The following is an 18,860-nucleotide window of genomic DNA, read 5'->3' as shown; positions in this document are numbered from 1 at the left end:
AGGCTCTCCAATAGGTCCGTGTTTCTCCCACACTGAGGACTCCAAATCCGGACACAGTACTCCAGGTCAGGACCCATTGGCACAGAGTAAGAGGTGCAGGATCACCTCCCTCAACCTGCTGGCCACATTTCTTCTGGTGCAGCCCAGGATGCTGTTGGCTTTTTGGGCTGTGAGGGCACATTACCGGCTCATGTTCAACTTGCTATCCACCAGTACCCATAAGTCCTTTTCAGCAGGGCTGTGCTCAATCCTTACATGCCCGAGCTTGTATTGGTAGTACAGGTCGCCTTTACCCAGTGCAAGACCTTGCATGTGGCTTTGTAGAACTTCATGAGGCTCTCTTGGGCCCAATGCTAATGCCTGCTTAGGTTCCTCTGGATGCCATCCCATCCCTCAGTTGTTTTGGCTGCACCCCACAGTTTGGCGTCACTGTCAATGTCAGTGATCAAGTATCAAATAAGATTATTGGTTGCAGCACCGATCTGTGTGGGACATCACTCATCACTGATCTCCATCCAGACACTGAATTTGACCAGCACTCCCTGGACTTGATCCTGCATCCAGTTCTTCACCCACTGAACAGTCCACCCCTCAAATCCATATATTTCCAATTTGGAGTTAAGGATGTTGTGGGGCACAGTGTCAAAGGCCTTACTAAGTCTAGATAAATGACATCAGTGGCTCTTCCCTTGTCCCATGATGCAGTTATACCACTATAAAAGGCTACCAGATAGGTCAAACAGGATAATCCATCCATGAATGTAAGCTCATTTTCCCAGCAAAGCCTGTACCTACAGAACACGTACTCAGTGCTTTCTACAGTATTTTCACTGATATATCTTGAGGTGAAATACACAGAACATGTACAGAACACTAATTATTACCATGAGGTAAAAACTGGTTTTAAAGACGCCCTTCAATAATTTTATCTTGCTATTCTATCATCTTGCATAGTCTGCTATTCACATCCTAGGAAAAGATGTTGGTGGGAAAGCTATTCTGAATTAATAGCAAGAAATCCTTTCCTATCACCTTGAGAGAAACTGAAGAGTAGAAAATAAAACAGATGTTTTTACAAAAGAAAAAATTAGAAGGCTAAAACTTCGCTGCCTCCTGCTCTTTCACAATGCTTTGATACATTTAAAGTCACTGGTGCTCTAGCCACTCAGCATTCAAACATAGCTGCTCTGGGGAAGAAATCTTTCTGCAGATCCTTTGTGCCCTTTTACTTAGGTGCTACTTCAGTAGTTTTCTCAACAGATATTCAAACTCTGTTTCTACTCAAGATTCCATCTCAACTAATACAGACTCATGCTCTGCATTTAAGGAGCCGCCTGCTTATACTCCCAACCTGGCAACACACCATCACTCTCCTGCTGGCTGAGGAAAACTTTCTTTTCTACAAATTACTATTGTCTGCTCTCGTGTTGGCAGATGAAAAACTCTGTAAGATCTGAAGGGTGAAACTGGTAAACAATAATAATGAGAGCTGATCATTCTGAAGTTGGTGCACTCAACATTTTAGATGATTACAAAAAGTTACTGTGACACAAGATCAGCAGCTGTAAGGAAGCACATTTGTTCACCAGCGTCTTGAACAATCAAAAACACACACATGAAAGATCCAAGGATTTACATGTCTAAAACATTTTGTTTTCTACTGGCTTGAATGATCACTTAAGTGATCAAGCTAAAATAGGATGACTTCTCACTGGGTGTCACATTCTGCCTGGAAAGAGAGGAAATGAGCGACCAGTTTCGTGAATACTCCTTGATTACAGAAAGGTAAAATTATATGCAGAGGTCCACACTCAATCATCAGTTTTAATGAGAATCTATATACCACAATTATCCCCCAGATACTGGGGGTCTAACACTTAAGATTCTATCTTAAAATATGCAATTAAACTATATGACCTTAAAGAACAGAAATAAGCCTCACAATTACTGAAAAACTTTATGAGAGATATGGCTTTTCAGAAAGTGAAATAGGTCTTGAAATTACTTAATAATTTTATGACATAAAAAGAACAAAAAGAGAAAACTGAGGAAAATGGAGGAAGAATGAGAGTCAGGAAAACAGATGGGAAAAAGACTGATCACCAATCTGTTTCAGAAGTCTGTTTTGAGGACTTCCAGGGTCAGCCCACAGTACTGGAGAAGGGATGGAGGGAGGTGAATGCACTTCTCTGGAGGTCCAAGTCTCAAAATAGTGAACAGTAGGAAGTGAGAAACTAGTGACAACAATGACACACTGGGGGTCCCTTTCAGGCTTCCTTTTATTCCTGCTAGGTTTACAGGTGCACTGGCTCAAGTTCATAAGCAAGCAAGTCTGCAGTAAAGCAGGATGAGTAGATCAGTATGTCAGTGAAGCAGGACTATCCCATTGAGAAGACAGGATATCATACTTGCTGATAACACACTCTAGAAGGTCAGAAAATGCTTTCTGTTGGTCCTTTACACTTGGCTTACTAAGCAAACTTTTACATCTGAGAAAAAAAATCTGGTTGTTCATGTACATCAACCAAATCCATTGAAAGGAGCACAGGATGGTATTGTGTTTTACGTCAAGCTAGAAAGATGCCACTAAAGCCACTGCTCCCCCTTTCATATAGAAACAGAGGACAGAATTACTTATTACAGAGCTGGAGAGGACAAAATAAAATGACTTTCTTTATGGAAAACCATGAAAACAGCCACCACAAGCACACTGTGCCGTACCTTTCATATTCTACAGCTCATGCACACAGTAAAGCTGTGGAAAAAAAAAGTGGAATCTGTGTTCTCACTCTGTGAAAAGTGGCCCTGTGTTATCTGCATGTATACTCTGCAACAAAGAAATGTAGTTGTTAGGAGTAAGTTAGGAGACTTACTTTTTACCTTAAAAGCAAACTAATTTTAAAAAGAATGTAAGGGAAGGATACGCAGTTCCTCTAATGCGCTTGATTTTGCCTGGGTCAGTGAAGTGAATAGGCTGCAAGGCTTTTCTCACTGGACAAGCAAATAATATCTCTCCACCTCCTTTTGGTGGCATTCCTCTCCGGTTGATCTGAAAATAAGAAAACAGGTTGCAAGGAGCACAAAGAATGTATATGTGATCAGACATGATAGATGTAATTTCACATAAAAAGTGAGAAAAAGACATCCTAAAGGCAGAAACAGATTTTTTTTCCACCAAACCTATAAGCAATAAGTGGTTTACTTTACCTTGTTTCCCCTCCCCCTACTTGTTTCTCTCAGTTCAAATATAGTAGGCATGGATTCCCAAGGGGGGGAAAAAATACCACCACCAAAAAAAAAGGCAATCAGGTAAAACAAACCCCAAGCCCTACAATATTTACCAGGAAGGAAACACTAGTTCACTACCATTGGATTTGTATCTCACTGCTGAAGAAAGTGTTATCTTTTTGATGCTTAACATGCTTACGTGTCAATCAAAATGAATAAATTCCTTCCATTTTTGAAGGCCTTGCTGGCCTAAGCTGATCCCACCATTCCACCCAGGAAGCAGGGCAGGCCAGGTGGCAGTCCCAACCCTGTGCACCAGGAACACCCATAGGGACAGAGAATAGATAGGCATGACAGTGGGGAACTGGAGACCAGGACTGCTGTAGAACTACCAAAGCAGAGCATGATGATGTCAGCGATGTTGCTACAGATCGTGGCCCACTGGCAGGATGAGGGAAGAAACTGTGAAGTCACAGAGGAGCAAGCAGAGATTAAGGGTGGATTCTAGGCCTCCATACATTCTAAGTAAGTCTTTCATAGTTAGGAACACTATACTTTCCATTCTTGAGCCTATTCTACATACAAATTAATTATGTCTGTGAAAAGTAGTCTTTAGAGAAAAGTTTATTTACTATACAATATATTTCAGCTGGGAAGTTAATCTTAACCAAATACAGACCCAGTACCTCTGCTGGTAAAGGAGACAAAAGATTGAATTATTACTTTCTAGACCTAAGCACAGGGCAAGAAGAACAGTAGTAAAGAAGAAATTACATTAAGTGAAGAGGAACAAGAAAGCAGAAAGGTTTCTTAATTTGCAAACATCCCCAATATTCAGAAAGGTCACTTGCATTTGTCATCACCTCTATGTATATAGCCTTTGCATCTCTATTCTACTGCAGACCTTCAACCACTGTATGGGTACTATGCTGTCTGAGACATGCCATGGACAAGACAAACACAATTAAATAATACTATATATTACTTAGATAGGATCAGATATCAGCTAGTGACAGAAAATGGAAGTTAGCATATAGTCCTGTGAAGTAGCTGAAAGCATTGTTCTCATGTGTGTTTAGAAAGAAAGAAACATGCTCTCTTACCTTGATTTCCAGACTTTCACCATCAATTCCAAATTTTTTCAGCAGTGGAAGAGCTGTTGCCTTAAGGACATCAACCTACAGAACACACAGTTTTAATAGCAGACCCTTTATTGAAAGTTACATAAGTAAGTAATTTAAAAGTCACATGAGACGCCTAACAAGGATGAAACTTTTCTGCAGTAGGCGCTCTAAGGGCAGACATAAGAAGGCAGAGAGCTTCATCTACTCTATTATCACAAGATCTCACTGCTCACAAAATTTACTACAGCAAACTACAAAGATGGAATTTCTTATTCTGGATTTCTTCCTTAGTCTGACTTCTGTTATGGTTCAGCTAAAACGGCTCAACTGTTTCTCTGAAAGCAGTTACAAACAAACAAAAAAACAAATAAATTATTATGTCATTATGAAAAAAATCAGACAACTAAAATGTAAGATGATTGCAAGAGCACATTTTAGAGCAGCCCCTTGAACTGGCAAGGAGGGATCTTACTCTTTTGCCAAGAATGTCTCATCTGTTTCTGGGAAAGAGAAGCTTGTAGGTAACTAGAACAGTCCAAAGCAAATGAAAAATCATTCACTTCCCTTGTAGCCACTTACTAGATCTAGGTCTCAGCTAAATTTTCCTTGCTCTTTCTGTTTTGCTAAACTAAGACCACAGTGGCTGTACGATGTCTTTCTTCCACTGAAACTGATTTAAGCAGAGCAGCAGGGAATCATACAAGACAAACAACTTGGGAGAGATGGGACCAGGGCAGCATGGCCAAAGAGGAACTAGAATTCAGGTGGAGAAAGAAACAGGTGCACAGTAGACAGTACTGTGAGCATGCAGAAATAAAGCAACCATTTCCATGGTTTCAGCCAGAATCCATGACCCTTGAGTTTCAAGTCTCTTCCTTTGCAGACAGTGCAAATCTCAGTGAAAGTACTGAAAACAACCTGCTAGAGCCACCTGAGTTGCTACAGTTCTAATTCTCCAAATTTTGCTGGCCACCATACTTGAAAGAGATTTTGGTTTGCATTCAATGGTATCAAGTAGGATCAGTATTTTAATGTCTTCATAAAAATCTGTAAATCAGAGATTTATGTACTTAAGAAGCACACGGTAAAGTCCTTTACTACCTTACTTCTGCCCCTCAACAGTGTTTACTAATCCCACTGATTTGACTTCTGAAGCAAAATCCTCTAATAGCATGCATATGGACACATGTAAATACCACTGGCACAGGTGATGGAAATTCAACATATCAATCTGGTTTGAGTAAGGTTAAAAAACACTTCTCCCTTTTTCTTCTGAAAATGCACTTATCATTGAAAAAAGAAAAGCTTCACTGTATAAGATGGGAACTCCCTTCTTCTCCTCCATATCCACTTCTGCAATTCTTTGGATTAAAGACTGCCTCCAAAAAGACTGTTAAGGCAATGCTGGAAGCTGGTTCAATCCTGAATCTGGTTTGATTGCTTCCTAAAGTTTTGAGACTTGTTCATAGTGTTTAGTTGCAGAGAAGTCCAGACATGGCACCTATTAAGTACAGATACACAGTAACAGACTGTCTCTGTTCCAGATTTACAGTCTGAGCAGAGAAGGTAACTGGCAATATGTGAATGATGGAAAATGTTGTCATCGTATTATGACTTTTGGTTATTGGTATTCCACATCATAACATCACGTAGTGCATCACGTAGGAGTTAGAGTTAATGCTCCAGTTCCAGGCATCTGTATGGAAGAGAAGAACTACATTCCCCATAAGACTGTTCTCTGTTCTGTAATCATTCCTGCTCAGGGGGAACACACAGAAGGCCTCAATAGGTCACCTAATGTCCCTCTTTTCAATAGTCAGGCTCTCTTGCTGCTGCTTGTCCCGGCTGCATGCTATTAGTGTAAGGCTTTCAGCCTGTTCGCACACTCTCCCATTGTATGTGATTTATTAGCCCCACTTCTAAATATATTGTACTATAGCGTGTTATCTTGCATTCCAATGCCATATTTAGTAAATTAAATTTGTTTCTCCTCAGATCTTTGCCACTGTTTTTAATTATTCAGGGTCCCATTTCCCCTTTGCAGAGGCACAGATCTGTGGATCCCTCTGCCCTGCTACTCACAGAACCAGGCTGAACCAGCCTGTAAACTGCTGACAAGGCTATTCTGATTAAGAAGAGGGTGAATTCATGCAGGAGTGGTAATTACTTCACTGTAAGTGAAGACAGTAGCAGAACTTAGACTCAAACCCCTGTTTTCCTGGGATCTTCCCTATAACTCAATCACAAAACTATCTTTCTATTCCCCTTGGAAGGATGTTATTCCACCTCAAGAGCAAACAACATAATACCAATGTGTACCACAAGAAAAGCATCATACAACTCAGGGCATACCACACCACAAACGCCAACAAGTTTCTGTGTCCAAATTACTTTTCACTTGTTTGTGAACCTTCTCCTTCAAAGAAGTCAACAGTAACTAAAAGAAAAAAAGTCTTTAAAAAACTTCCATTGATGGGCAGAATCCCATAGCTAGCAAAAGGTGCTAAAAACAGAGACCCATTGGTACGTGCTTGTTCCCTTCCTATGTAGTTATTAGCTCTGCACAGAACAGCATTTTCCCCTGCCATACACACATTGCTTTAGGTGACTGGACGTATATTGTGTGCACATGCACCAAAGTTCAGAAAATTAATAAAAAACAACAAAACAAACAAACAAAACACAACAAAAAAGATGAGAGGGGTTAGTAGGAAAAACTTATGCTTTCCTGGAGTTACAGACAACCACTGCATTCTGATTAACACTGATGTTCCCAAGCCCAACCCCAACCTTTACTTGCTAGTCTCAAGCCATCAGAAAAGTTATTTCTGTGGAAAGTTCCAGGTCATAATGTTTGTAAACTCGACCATTAAGAATAGTTACAGAAAAAACAACTGCAGCACTGTCTGTCTGTCAGAGTAACAACACTAGAGAAGGGAAATACAGGAGCGATGAGTTGCGTGTTGCTTCCACTCCTTTCAAAAATGGGCTTTACAAAGACATCTCCCCAGCCCTCCCTGTACTGTTATAAAGAGAAAATTGAAACTACATCAGCTATGTATGTCAGCCCCATACAATTGGTCCCACAAGCTATTCAGGCTCAAATCTCACCTGTGGTCACAGAAGAAAACATAATTTAAACACAAGTTGCCAGTAAACGGTTCAAGCCAGTATTCTGAAGCCACGAGGAGATCTCTTCCTTACAAGTGTGAACAAAGCATTATCCCTCTCACCCATTTTGGATGTATCACACTAATGCTGCCGCTGCCCAACCCACACAAGTGCACATTATCCTGTATTCCAGAAGCCACAGTATCCTTCTGATTACTGTTTGTACAGTTATCACTACAGACGCCAGTTGCCAAAGAGCTTTTCATTGCATGTCATGGGTGGCCTATTAGTGTACGTAAACAAACAAATCTATATTTATACCCCAACAACCAGCCTGATCCATGACTCAATGAACTCAGCTGAAAGCTTTCCTTCCACAAACGATTCTTCAGAAATACCTTTCCTCTTGCCTTGACCACTTCCACTCCCTGCAACAGGAGATACACGCAGATGTGAATTTGTACATTCACCTGCAGATGACAGATGTGGAACACACTCACGTAAGGATACTTCTTACAGAGTTAACCTAACTCCAAAATATAGACACATGTTAACAAGATACCGTGTCCTTTTTACAAACTAAGCTAAACTTCAGAATCCAACTGAGTAGACAACATAACCTCCAACACAGCTGAGCAGGTGTCTTGCCTTTTCTATCTATGAACTTGAACTAGAGAGGCACTTGCAAGAAGAATAACAGCAAAAATGCTTTGTTCATTTTAAACTAATCACGAGATATTTATACTAGTTTTCCCTTCTTTCTTCCTCTTGGACAGGCAGAAAGAGTGCAGATGGATAGACCATTCTGAGCATCTTTTCAGGAAAGCACAAGAACATTCTCACCCAGTTGCTAAGCACCTTCTACCTACTGAACAATAAAAAGCCCGAATTAATATAAAACATCCAGTTACTTAAGCACCAAAATCATTTAAGATACCACTTAAAATTGTGTGTTTAGTTTCAGCAACCTACAAAGATGTGTGAGGTACAAAATATACTGCAAAAACACTTTACGCTGGTGTTGTTTTACCCAGCAAGCAGCACCACAAAGCCATTTACTCATTTTCCTTCAGTGGGATGAGGAAGAAAATCAGGAAAAAAAAGTAAATCTCGTGAGTTGGAGCACAGAATCACAGAATCATTTAAGCTGGGGCCTTTAATGGTAAACTAGTCCACACCCCTTGCAATGAACAGGGACATCTATAGCTAAATCAGGTTGCTCAGCATCCCATCCAGCCTGACCCTGAATGTCTCCAGGGATGGAGCATCCACCATCTCTCTGGGCAGCATGTTCCAGTGCTTCACTGCTCTGAGACAGAGTTTAATAGGACAGACAAGGAAGGAAAAATAATAAAAGAATATGTAAAATAAGCGATATATAACACAACTGCTCACCACCTGCCAGCCAATGCCCAATTCCCCCGTGTTTTATTTCTCATCTTATGGCATAGAATACCCATAGAATGGTCAATTTGTTCCAGCTGTCTGGGATGTGTTCCCTCCCAACGTTTTGTACATTGCCTGCCTCCTCACTGGCTGAGCAGCAGAAGAAGCAGAAGAGTCCTTGGCTCTGTGTAAGCACTGCTCTGCAACAGCTAACACACTGATGAGTTATGAATGCTATTTTTCTCCAGCACCCAAAATACAGCACCATACTAGCCACAACAAAGACAATTAACTAGCTGAAACCAGGACAAATGTGAACCCAGTTTGAAATTTATTCAGGTAATTTAAACAGACATAAGCCAGATTTAAATCAGTCTTAGGAACCATGATCAAGTTATCACCATTGAGCAAGTTACTGCTATTCATCAGCTGAGTCACAGTAACTAGTTTTGCTCTGCAACATGCCAAATGTAAGATACGATGCATTAGCACACAACTCTGCATTTTTACACTTGCTGCGCACTGTGAACCAATGCAATTTACCAACATCATTCTGTGCCTGACCATAGGCAGGTGTAAGCCCCTTTCAAGCACAAACTAACTGGCTCTGGTTTTGACACCCCTTTCAAGTAAGATTGTTTAACCTTTGCTGGCCAGTGTGTCTGGGGCCTAAAAAGTGTTAATTACCAGAATCGGGACCCAGCTACTTAGATGAGCATCCAAACCTAATTGAAATCAACATTCTGATTGGATTGCTCTTCCTCTCTGACTTTTTCAGGAAAGGAAATCTCTTCACTACAGTGAAACAGATGCAGTCAACCTAACACTAATCACTGGTGGTTCTCTAAATGGAGTAGTAACATTGATGAACCACGGAAAGGCAAGTGATGCCATCTATCTGGACCTCTGACACGGACCCACACCACATCCTTATCTCTAAATTGGAGAGAGGTGGATTTGAAGTCTGGACTACTAGTGAATAAAGAATTGGTTGGATGTCATAGCCAGAGGATTGTTATCAATAGCTCTACATTCAGGTAGAACCTGTTCAGAAGTGATGTCCTCCATGGTCTGTCTTGGGACCAGCACTCTATAACATCTTTATCAATGACACAGACAGTGAGATTAAGTGCATTCTCAGCAAGTCTGCAGACAACACAAACCTGAGTGTTGCAGCTGACATGACAGAAGGGAGGGATGCCATCCAGAGGGGTCTACACGTGCTTGAAAAGTGGGCACATGAGAATCTACTGAGCTTTAACAAGGCCAAGTGCAAAATGTTGCACTTGAGTTGAGGCAATCCCAGACATGAGTACAGACTGGGAGAAGAACTCATTGAGAGCAGCTCTGCAGAGGATTTGGGGGTCCTGGCGGACAAAAAGCTGGACATGCACCGGCTGCATGTACTTGCAGCTCAGCAGACCAATAACACCCTGGGCTTCATCAAGAGAGGGCTGGCCAAGCAGAGAGTGGGAGATGATCCTGCTCCTCTGTGCTGCACTGGTGAGGCCCCACCTGGAGTCCTGTGTCCAAGCCTGGGGCCCCCAGTATAGGAGGGATGAGGAGAGGGTCCAAAGGAGTTGCATGAAGATGATCAGAGGGCTGGAGCTATGAAGAAAGGCTGAAGAAGTTGGGTTTGTTCAGCCTGGAGTAGAGAAGGCTGCAGGGAGACCTCACTGCAGCCTTCCAGTGCTTAAAGGGACCTTTATAAGAAAGAGGTAGACAAACGTTTTACACAGTCTGATAGCAATAGGACAATGTGGAATTGCTTTAACTGCAAGAGTGTAGATTTAGGTTAGATGTTAGGAAGAAATGTTTTACTTAGGAGGGTGATGAGGCACTGAAGAGGCTTTCCAGAGAGGCTGTGGATGTTCCTTCTCTGGAGGTTTTCAAGACTAGGCTGGATGCAGCTGTAGGTGGAAACCCTGCCCGTGGCAGGGGGATTAGAATCAGATAATCTTTAAGATCCCTTCTAATCTAAGCCATTCTATGATTCTAAAAGAATCAAAGATTCCTTCTTTGTCATAGCCAGTTTCTTCTTTTTATAGCACGTGACTATGTAATGGGGCAGAAACAGTCCTAAATGTGGGAGAAGTGAATTAGTGGAAGGGCCTCTCATGACATTTAGAGAGTTTTCAGATGACAAAACAGAAGCAGTACAGAATAGAAAGACACAGGGTGGAATAACAAATGTAATTTGGTGGGCAAAATGGAACAGTTCAGTAGATGCTTGTTGTATCTAGACAGCTTATTATTACTGCAGATGCAGTAATACTACATAATGTGAAAGATTACAAAAAACATGGTATAGTTTATAGACTTTTCCCTAATCTTTATTTAGAAAGAAAGAATTCTCCTTCAGTACTTACATTCTATTACTTACCGAAGGATCTACTTGATCATTTGTTACTCCCCTCAGGACAATCTTCAGTGGATGTTTCATGAAAGGTGCCAAACAAAGTAGACTTTCCAAGTAGTAGCCAATACTGCGGCTAGGGCTGCAGTCATGTTCCAGTGAGCCCCCATATAAAAGACCAGGCTGATAATACAAGGTAGTACCTGAGAAAGAAGTCAGTGAGGAAAAAAAGAAAATCAAAGCATTACTGCAGGATAAAGATATTTTGCAACCAGGGACAGCAGATTTTATAGATGGGCAGCACTACCACATTGCTTCAATGACCACAGTAAGTGGAGCAAGGCAAATGACTGTCTGTCTTGCACATCGTTTGTCCTCCTTCCTGCTTTCCTCTAAAATTAAGAAACACTAAGCTATTCCCCAAATGCTGAAACAAGCAACCACCATCTTTTACATAAGCCAGAATGAAATTACGCTTTGTTGAAAACCTTTCTCAGTATAACCAGTGGCATATCTTTTACTTTACTGACAAACCAGTCCTTAAAATCTACATGTAATAGAATCAGCTGAGATTCCAACATGGGATGCTTCTTGCTCAAAGTAACTATAACTCCTCTTGGAACATGACTTGGCAAGTACAAACCTCGCCTGGTTCAGTGACCTTCCTCTGCTAGGAGAGCCTACACATTAAACAAAATATTACTTTTCAGGCTTGAGCAATGCACTTTGCTCTGGAGGTGCATGATCTTTCATGTAGTCCTTTCCTAGGACCTTCCTAAACGCCTACCTCCCAAGCTGCAATTTTTACTTCAAGTGAATGAACCTGGAATACTGCAACAGAGGAAGAAGAGAAAACAGATCTCACCTGTTTGGTTTATCTCGATCCTAGATCCATTTGTCACTTTGTCAAGAAGGCGAATAAAACATGCTTCAAAGTCTACAGAGTAGAACAAAGAAATAACCTGATACTTAAATTTACTCCTGAAAACAGCAAGAAGCTTCAGCATACGAAACATTTTCCTTTGCATAGAGCAAGGGGAGAGCAAATGACAGAAACTGGTCCGTCTGATCACCTAAGCCCAGGATAAAGCTGTTGACAAGTTATATTTTGCTAACGATTATGTTTGCACGTACATACAAATTCTAGCCAACAGAACCCCACGTAAAACCCAAATTACAACAAGCTAACGATAGCTTCCCACTACTGTCTGTAGCATCATAGTTTAGAACTGTTGTTCAGATGTGAAGTGCTACTGAAGCATGGGCACCATGAGCTACCTGGAGACACGACAGTTTTCCATTTTCAAAACCATCAACGGCACTGCTAAGACTACAAAAATATAGGTCTTCCCATCACTTCTCTTTTTGCCTACAGTCCTTATTACAGAAGTTTGTGAGGTGCGAGCTGGTTTCTCCTGTTTGTTTGGTTCCTGCTGACGGACATAGGAAAGAACAAGCATTTTTTAAGTAAGTGCTTGCATTGAAGTATTCCAAGATTCCAAGGCTGGCATAGGCTTAACATGAAGGAGAACTTGAATTTATGCAGAGTTCAGAACCCTGTCAGTTTCAAGGGCCAAGTGCACAAGCCCAATGGTCAGAGGGTGGCAGGACTTCCTGATCACTCTGCTGCTTTCCAAGGAATGTTCTGTTTTCTCTCTGTGCAAGCTGTTTGGATACAGTAAGCAAAGGCAAGAGCAATCTGCAGAAATTGCAGCGTGTCAGTATCTACTCAGCACTTGCTGGTAGCTCAGCCCCACCGTGCTGGTTCTGCTCTCCGTTTCCACGGAGGGAAAGTTCACACAGCAGCAACGGGACCTTTTCCGGACAAGCAGCATATCCTCGTGAGCACATTCGGCTCTCGGAGCGCGGAAGGCTTACACTGCAAACACTCCGGTCACAACAAGCCGAGCGAACTGCACGTTGGATTACCAACAACAAACGCTGACACACCTACCAACGAGGAACGCCCACAACTGAACGCAAACCCAAATGCAACCCACACCGAAGCCGTTCCGCGCCCCATCGCGTACCCGCGCACCGCCTCCCTCATCAGCCAGTACCCGTTCTGGGACAAGGCTCCGCACGGGAGCAAAGGGCTGCCCGCTGCGGGTCCCCACAAGGCTGCGGGCTCCCAAGACAGGGATCCTTCCCCGGGCCCCCATGTGACCCCGCTCGGGCACGGAGCGGGCACATCCCGCGGCCGACATCCCGTCCTCGCCACCCGGATCCCGAGCTGCGGGTGGGGGCCGCCCTCCGTGACAGCGCCCGGCTCCGGCCACTCTCCCCACCCGCACCCTTCGGGACTCCGCCGGCGCCTCGCTCACCGCGGAGACCGGGGTCCTCCTCTTTGGCGCGGATCTTGCGGATTTTCAGCGGCCTCCCGCTGAGCGTGGACAGCACCAGCCGCTGCCGAAGGAAGTTGCACCCCGAGAAGCTGAGGCACTGCGCGCCGCCGCCACCCGCCATGCCACCGCGCTGCCCCACGGCGCCCAGCGCGCCCACGTGGTTGGGAACAGGAAGCGCTGGGACAGCGGGGGGGCAAAGGGCAGGGGGCGGGGCGGGGCGGGGCGGAGGTGGGAGCGAGGAAGGGGAGATGCCGGGGGAACCCCGGACCCGCCCCGCGATGCTCCGCCTCGCCGCTGGGGTGAGTGACCGCGCGGTGCTGCCGAGCGGATGAGGTGCCGTCCTGCCTGCGGGGCCGTGCCTGGAGACGAGAGCCGGTAATTGTTACTCCTTTCTATTCGTCGTGCGTGTGTTTTATTGCGGGCTGGTGTTTGTCTGCTTCTGGCTTGACGGGGCTTGTCAGCCGCGCTGGTACGCGGTGCTTTGTGTCTGTAACCTCAGCTTCTGCGGGGTGCCTGAATCCCCGTTATCTGACACATGAAGAACTGAATCCTGGAGTGGAGCGTGGCTTGGGGATTGGGATGCGCTTCTCAGATAAGAACGAATTAGATTCTGGCAACGTGTTCATTCAGTTTATTCATTTATTTACTTATTGTTATGTAGCTTATTGCTGACTGTCGTAAGGAGAATTAATGAAAGAGCCACTTGAGATTCCTGACCTTCTCGTAACTACACTGGCTGAGACCAACTGGTCTCAAACAGGAGGCTGAGCAAAGCTTTCAGGCTGTGTTTGAGAGAAGGCGTGGATTACAGCATGGGTAACAGGGCTAATTGCTGGGATAGGTTCATGTCTATGGAGGAAGAAGTTTCTTGTGTTGAGGCAGGGAGCTAAAAACACACGAGAGTGATCTCATATCCTGTGCTGGAGGGGGCCCACAGCAGGGGATGTTTTCTGCAAATACGTTCTGCTTTTTGTCTCCTCATGTGCCAAAACCCATGTTAGCTCTCATCCCTGGTTAATACAGTTTGTGCTTTGCTGTGGGCAAAGTCAGATTGTTAGCAGGGAGCAGCTGGGGGCTCCCAGGAGCTGTGGGTGAGTGCTGCACAGGCAGGCCGTGCCCTCGCTGACCAGAGCACAGAACAGGTGCGGGGTGTATTGGCAGCAATCTGTTAGACCTGGGATCCATCTAGCAGATCCAGTTATGAAGAGCAGTGGATGGGGCTATAGATAGACCTGTACCTGTCTGAGGGGGCCCATCCAGGAGATGGGACAGGACTGATATCCCCTCAGGAAGCACATCTGGAAGTATTTAAACCTGCAGTGTAGCTGAGGTGAGGAACAAAAGCCCTCAGGACCTGAGCTTAATGGGAGCCAAGTGAGTGGGAGCCTGCTGGTGGAGATGCTGAGGACCATTAGTGCCTGTTGACAAACATATGACCCCTCAGTGAGAAACATGGGCTGTAGGAAGTAATGCTGTTTCTGATCTTCTTGTGTGTTCTCAGTGTAGACCTTCTCCTAGAGAAAATATTAACAGATTTCTCTACTCAATGGATGTGTTCCAGTTTTTGTCCGTGCCTTGAACACCCTCTAGGAGTATACAGCAGCTCAAAAGATACACTTAGAAAGATGGCAGAAGCAGAGTTTAAAGTCAGTATCACTACCTGCATATTTGGGTGAGTTAAGATGAAGTAGCCCTGATCTAAACTGAAGCAGCTTTGTGAGTGCAGAGACCCTAGGGGTCTAGAGAAAAATGAAAAATGAAATCCTGTTTTATTCTGGATGTCCTTCCAGTGATGGACCATGTGCCATGAGTAAATATGACTACAAACGGAAAAGATCTGAATGTTTTTCATACAAACCAATAACACTTCAATATCTTCTGAATGAGCTGCTTTCCAGAGGGAGAAGCATTTATTTACCTTTTTTTTTTTTTTTTTTTTTTTTTTTTTGCCACGTTTGGGACACTTTGCAAGAAATAGATGCTTGGTAATAACTCAGCTTTTTTTTTATCGGTGTGAGTAAGGGTCATTTGTTATTTAGATAAACTGACCTGCAGGCTACTTATAACAATCTATCGCAATTTGGCTACTTACAGTCCTCAAAAAATAAATTTGGTTTTGGTGGTAGCTATTCTGTTTTTGGCTTGGATAGAATAGCTCATGTAGTGCTGTATTTTGGATTTATGACCAGAACATTGTTGATAATGCGGTGATGTTCTGGATATTACTGAGCAGCAATTGCACAGAGTCAGAGTATTTTCTGTTATTTATGCTATTTATGTTATTTATGGGGGTGCATGATGGGATGGGAGGTGACACAGCCAGCGCAGCTGACCCCAGTTGACCAAAGAGGCATTTCATACTGTGTAGCATCATCCTCAGCAGTAGAAATTGGGGAGAGGGAGAAAGGAGGGACTTTCAGAGTTGTGGTTTTTCTCTTTCCAAAAGCTGTTAGATGTGATGAAGCCCTGCACTCCTGGAATGTGTCTGAACATCTACGTGCCAATGGGAACTGGTGAATTAATTCCTTGTTTTGCTTTGCTTGCATGTCTGGCTTTTACTTTATCTATAAAATTCTCTTTATCTCAAGCCACAAATTTTCTCACTTTTATCTTCCTGATTCTCTTTTTCCTTTCACCAGGCAAAGGGAGTAAGTAAGCGAGTGTGTGGTGTCTGGCTGCCTACTTGGGTTAACACAGAAGAAAATGGAAATTACGTTGCAGTAATCTACCTGCTGAGTTTCATGTTGTGAAATGGACAATTTTATATGGTTAGACTTGGATTATTACTGAATCTTGCAGTAAGCTCGTATCCCAAATCATAGATTTGTTTCTGCATGAACACACTGAACGCACTGTGATAATTTTAAACTATATATATACATACAAAAATAAATATAATATACAATAAGTTATATATAAATGTAATATATATTATTGTAATATACAATATAATATAACTCCCATATTTTAACATTCAGCTCTGTGTCTTATTCTACTTTTAAGCCTACAAATGTGTTTTTTTTTTGCTTGTTTGTTTTTTATAATACATTTGTATTTATTTTTCATACTTTCACAGTATGGATGAGGTTGGAAAGGACCTCTGGGTCTATCTGGTCCAATCCCTGCACAAGCAGGGACTCTAGAGCATGATGCCCAGGACCGTGTCCAGGTGACTTCTGAAGATCTTCCTGGAGGAGAACTCAGTCACCTGCACAGTAAAGAAGTGCTTCTTGATGTTCCAGTGGAGCCTCCTGTGTTCCAGTTTTTGCCTGTTGCCTCTTGTACTGAGGCTGGGCACTACTGAAAAGAGCCTGACTGCATCCGTTTTGCACCCTCCCTTCAGGTATTTATGTACATTAATGAGATTCCGACTGAGCCTTCTCCAAGTTGAACAGTCAAAGCTCATTCAGCCTCTCCTTGTAGGAGGGATGTGTCAGTCCTCCTGTGTTGAAAATACAGTCATTCTGAAAGCCTTAAAATCTGTAGCTAAAGCAAATTGTTCAATGCTGGAATGCTAGTTAAAAACAAAACAAAGAGGCTCATGGAAAAAGTCAATTGCTCAATCAAGCTTCTTGGCTTTCTGTAGGTTCAAAATTGAGCCGTTCTGACATCATTAGGAAAGTGCAATACTGCAGTACATCATTTTGAAATTCTCTCTTTTTTCTTTTTAAATCTTTACAAATATTGCTGTCCAGGTCAAGGGATTTTAGAATCAACTGTTATTTGCAAAGATTAAATCTGTTTCAAATAGATCTGTACTATCTAAATGATAGCCTGTTTGTTTTGTTTTTTGTTTTGTTTTTTTTTGTAATTATCATGTTTCTCAGATATATATATATATATATATATATATATATATATATGTATATTTATTCCTTAATGTGCCTTGAAGTGCTGGTGGTTTTACTATCTACAGTATATTTTCCCATTCTTCATTCATCTCTATAGGCAGCGAAGAACTAGCAATGCTGCACAGAAACTGTTTATTTTTTGTGTTAGTTATCACTTTCCATAAATAAGTCACGGCTTCTTTGAAAGGAGCTGTAAGAGGAAGGAAAAGGCTGTTTTTTCTTATACAAATCTTATAAAGGGAGGTTAGTAGTGATAAGGTTGACAGTAAACAACTCCTAACACAGTACTTCAATCTTGGAGTAGATTTGAAAAACAAGAAAATAAGATAGTGTGTTTTATATACAGGATCATTGCAGGTACTCTAAGTTCAGTCTTTTGTAGTTTGATTGGTGTGACACTGGAAGTTAAAACCCACTGTTCAGTAGCTGACTTTTGAAATAAATAGTAAATTATTCTTGTTGTAAAGCAAATTAAATGAATTTTTGAGAATTCAGGGAAAAATTTACGTAGGAATTTCTGTCAGTTGTTTTAAATTGCTATAATGTAAGGGAGGAATAGTGTAACAGTTTTAGAGAGTTTTACAAGAAGAAAAAAAGAAGTATCAGTGAAGTTTGCCTGGAGTACTGTCATGTATAGCATTGCTGTGTGGTCTGTGGAGAAACACCCTAGAATATGACCTCATGTACTAACAGAATGAAATCCTGGGAAGAAAAAGGAAGGAAATCCTGGTCAGCAGGAAATCCAGAATGATGTGTGAAAACATTTGTCTATGCAAAGGAGGACGTACCAGTTTGTTTTCAACTAGGATATGCTCTGTGTAAATTATTTACCGGGGACTTAAGTTTAATGTATAAGTCAAATTCACCAAAATGTAAGTTGATAATCCCAGAGAATATGTGTAATTCCCATTCTGAAGTACTAAATTGTCGTGGTTTTCCTCATGTCTACGATAAGTTTATGAAACATTCCTTCTAAAAACTACTTAACTGTAGTTTTAAAAGATCTGGGAAAAATATCATTCTTATTAAATTCCCAATAGCATAAAGATAGGAATCTGAGGTATGGCTTTGCCACTAATTATTTTTTTATATTCAGATTGTTACAAGTTGAAAACTTTCTCTGCCAAAAAAGTTTTTGTTGTGGTCTGAGTTAGGGAGCCAGTGCCAGTGGTGGTGAGAACTGGAGGTCCAGCCATCTAGGGAAATAGCTAGAAAAGAAACTGCTTCAGTTGTTCAGACAACCTTCTGAGCTGCAAAGCAGGATTGCTAAACAAAAAGGAACATGGGTCTCCCAGCACTGTTGACTTCATCAGCACATTCTGCCTTTGAGGAGTGGGGACTACCACAGAGTTCAGGTATTTGACAGTGGCATGAGGAAATGATAGAAGAAAACCAGTAAATTGGCACTTGTGAACATGTCCCTGTTCTATCTGCAAAGCTCAATTATGCATAAGATATT

General features: G+C 42.3%; 1 protein-coding gene across 1 annotated transcript in view; it reads right to left on the bottom strand.

Moving 5' to 3' along the window:
- RCL1 (RNA terminal phosphate cyclase like 1) overlaps positions 1-13,770 on the bottom strand; it is a 30,344-nt gene extending 16,574 nt beyond the window's left edge. Inside the window, exons 1-5 of the mRNA XM_072359085.1 lie at positions 13,530-13,770; positions 12,071-12,142; positions 11,233-11,408; positions 4,332-4,406; positions 2,925-3,049 (exon numbers count right to left, since the gene is read on the bottom strand). Coding sequence (XP_072215186.1) covers positions 2,925-3,049; positions 4,332-4,406; positions 11,233-11,408; positions 12,071-12,142; positions 13,530-13,671 — 590 coding nt within the window. The 5' untranslated portion in view covers positions 13,672-13,770. The remainder of the gene's footprint in view (positions 1-2,924; positions 3,050-4,331; positions 4,407-11,232; positions 11,409-12,070; positions 12,143-13,529) is intronic.
- Positions 13,771-18,860: the final 5,090 nt, after the last annotated feature.

Source organism: Excalfactoria chinensis, chromosome Z (genome assembly GCF_039878825.1).
Source record: "Excalfactoria chinensis isolate bCotChi1 chromosome Z, bCotChi1.hap2, whole genome shotgun sequence".
Classification (NCBI taxonomy): domain Eukaryota; kingdom Metazoa; phylum Chordata; class Aves; order Galliformes; family Phasianidae; genus Excalfactoria; species Excalfactoria chinensis.
Note: the sequence above shows the minus strand (reverse complement) of the source record. Positions and strands in the feature narration are given on the sequence as shown.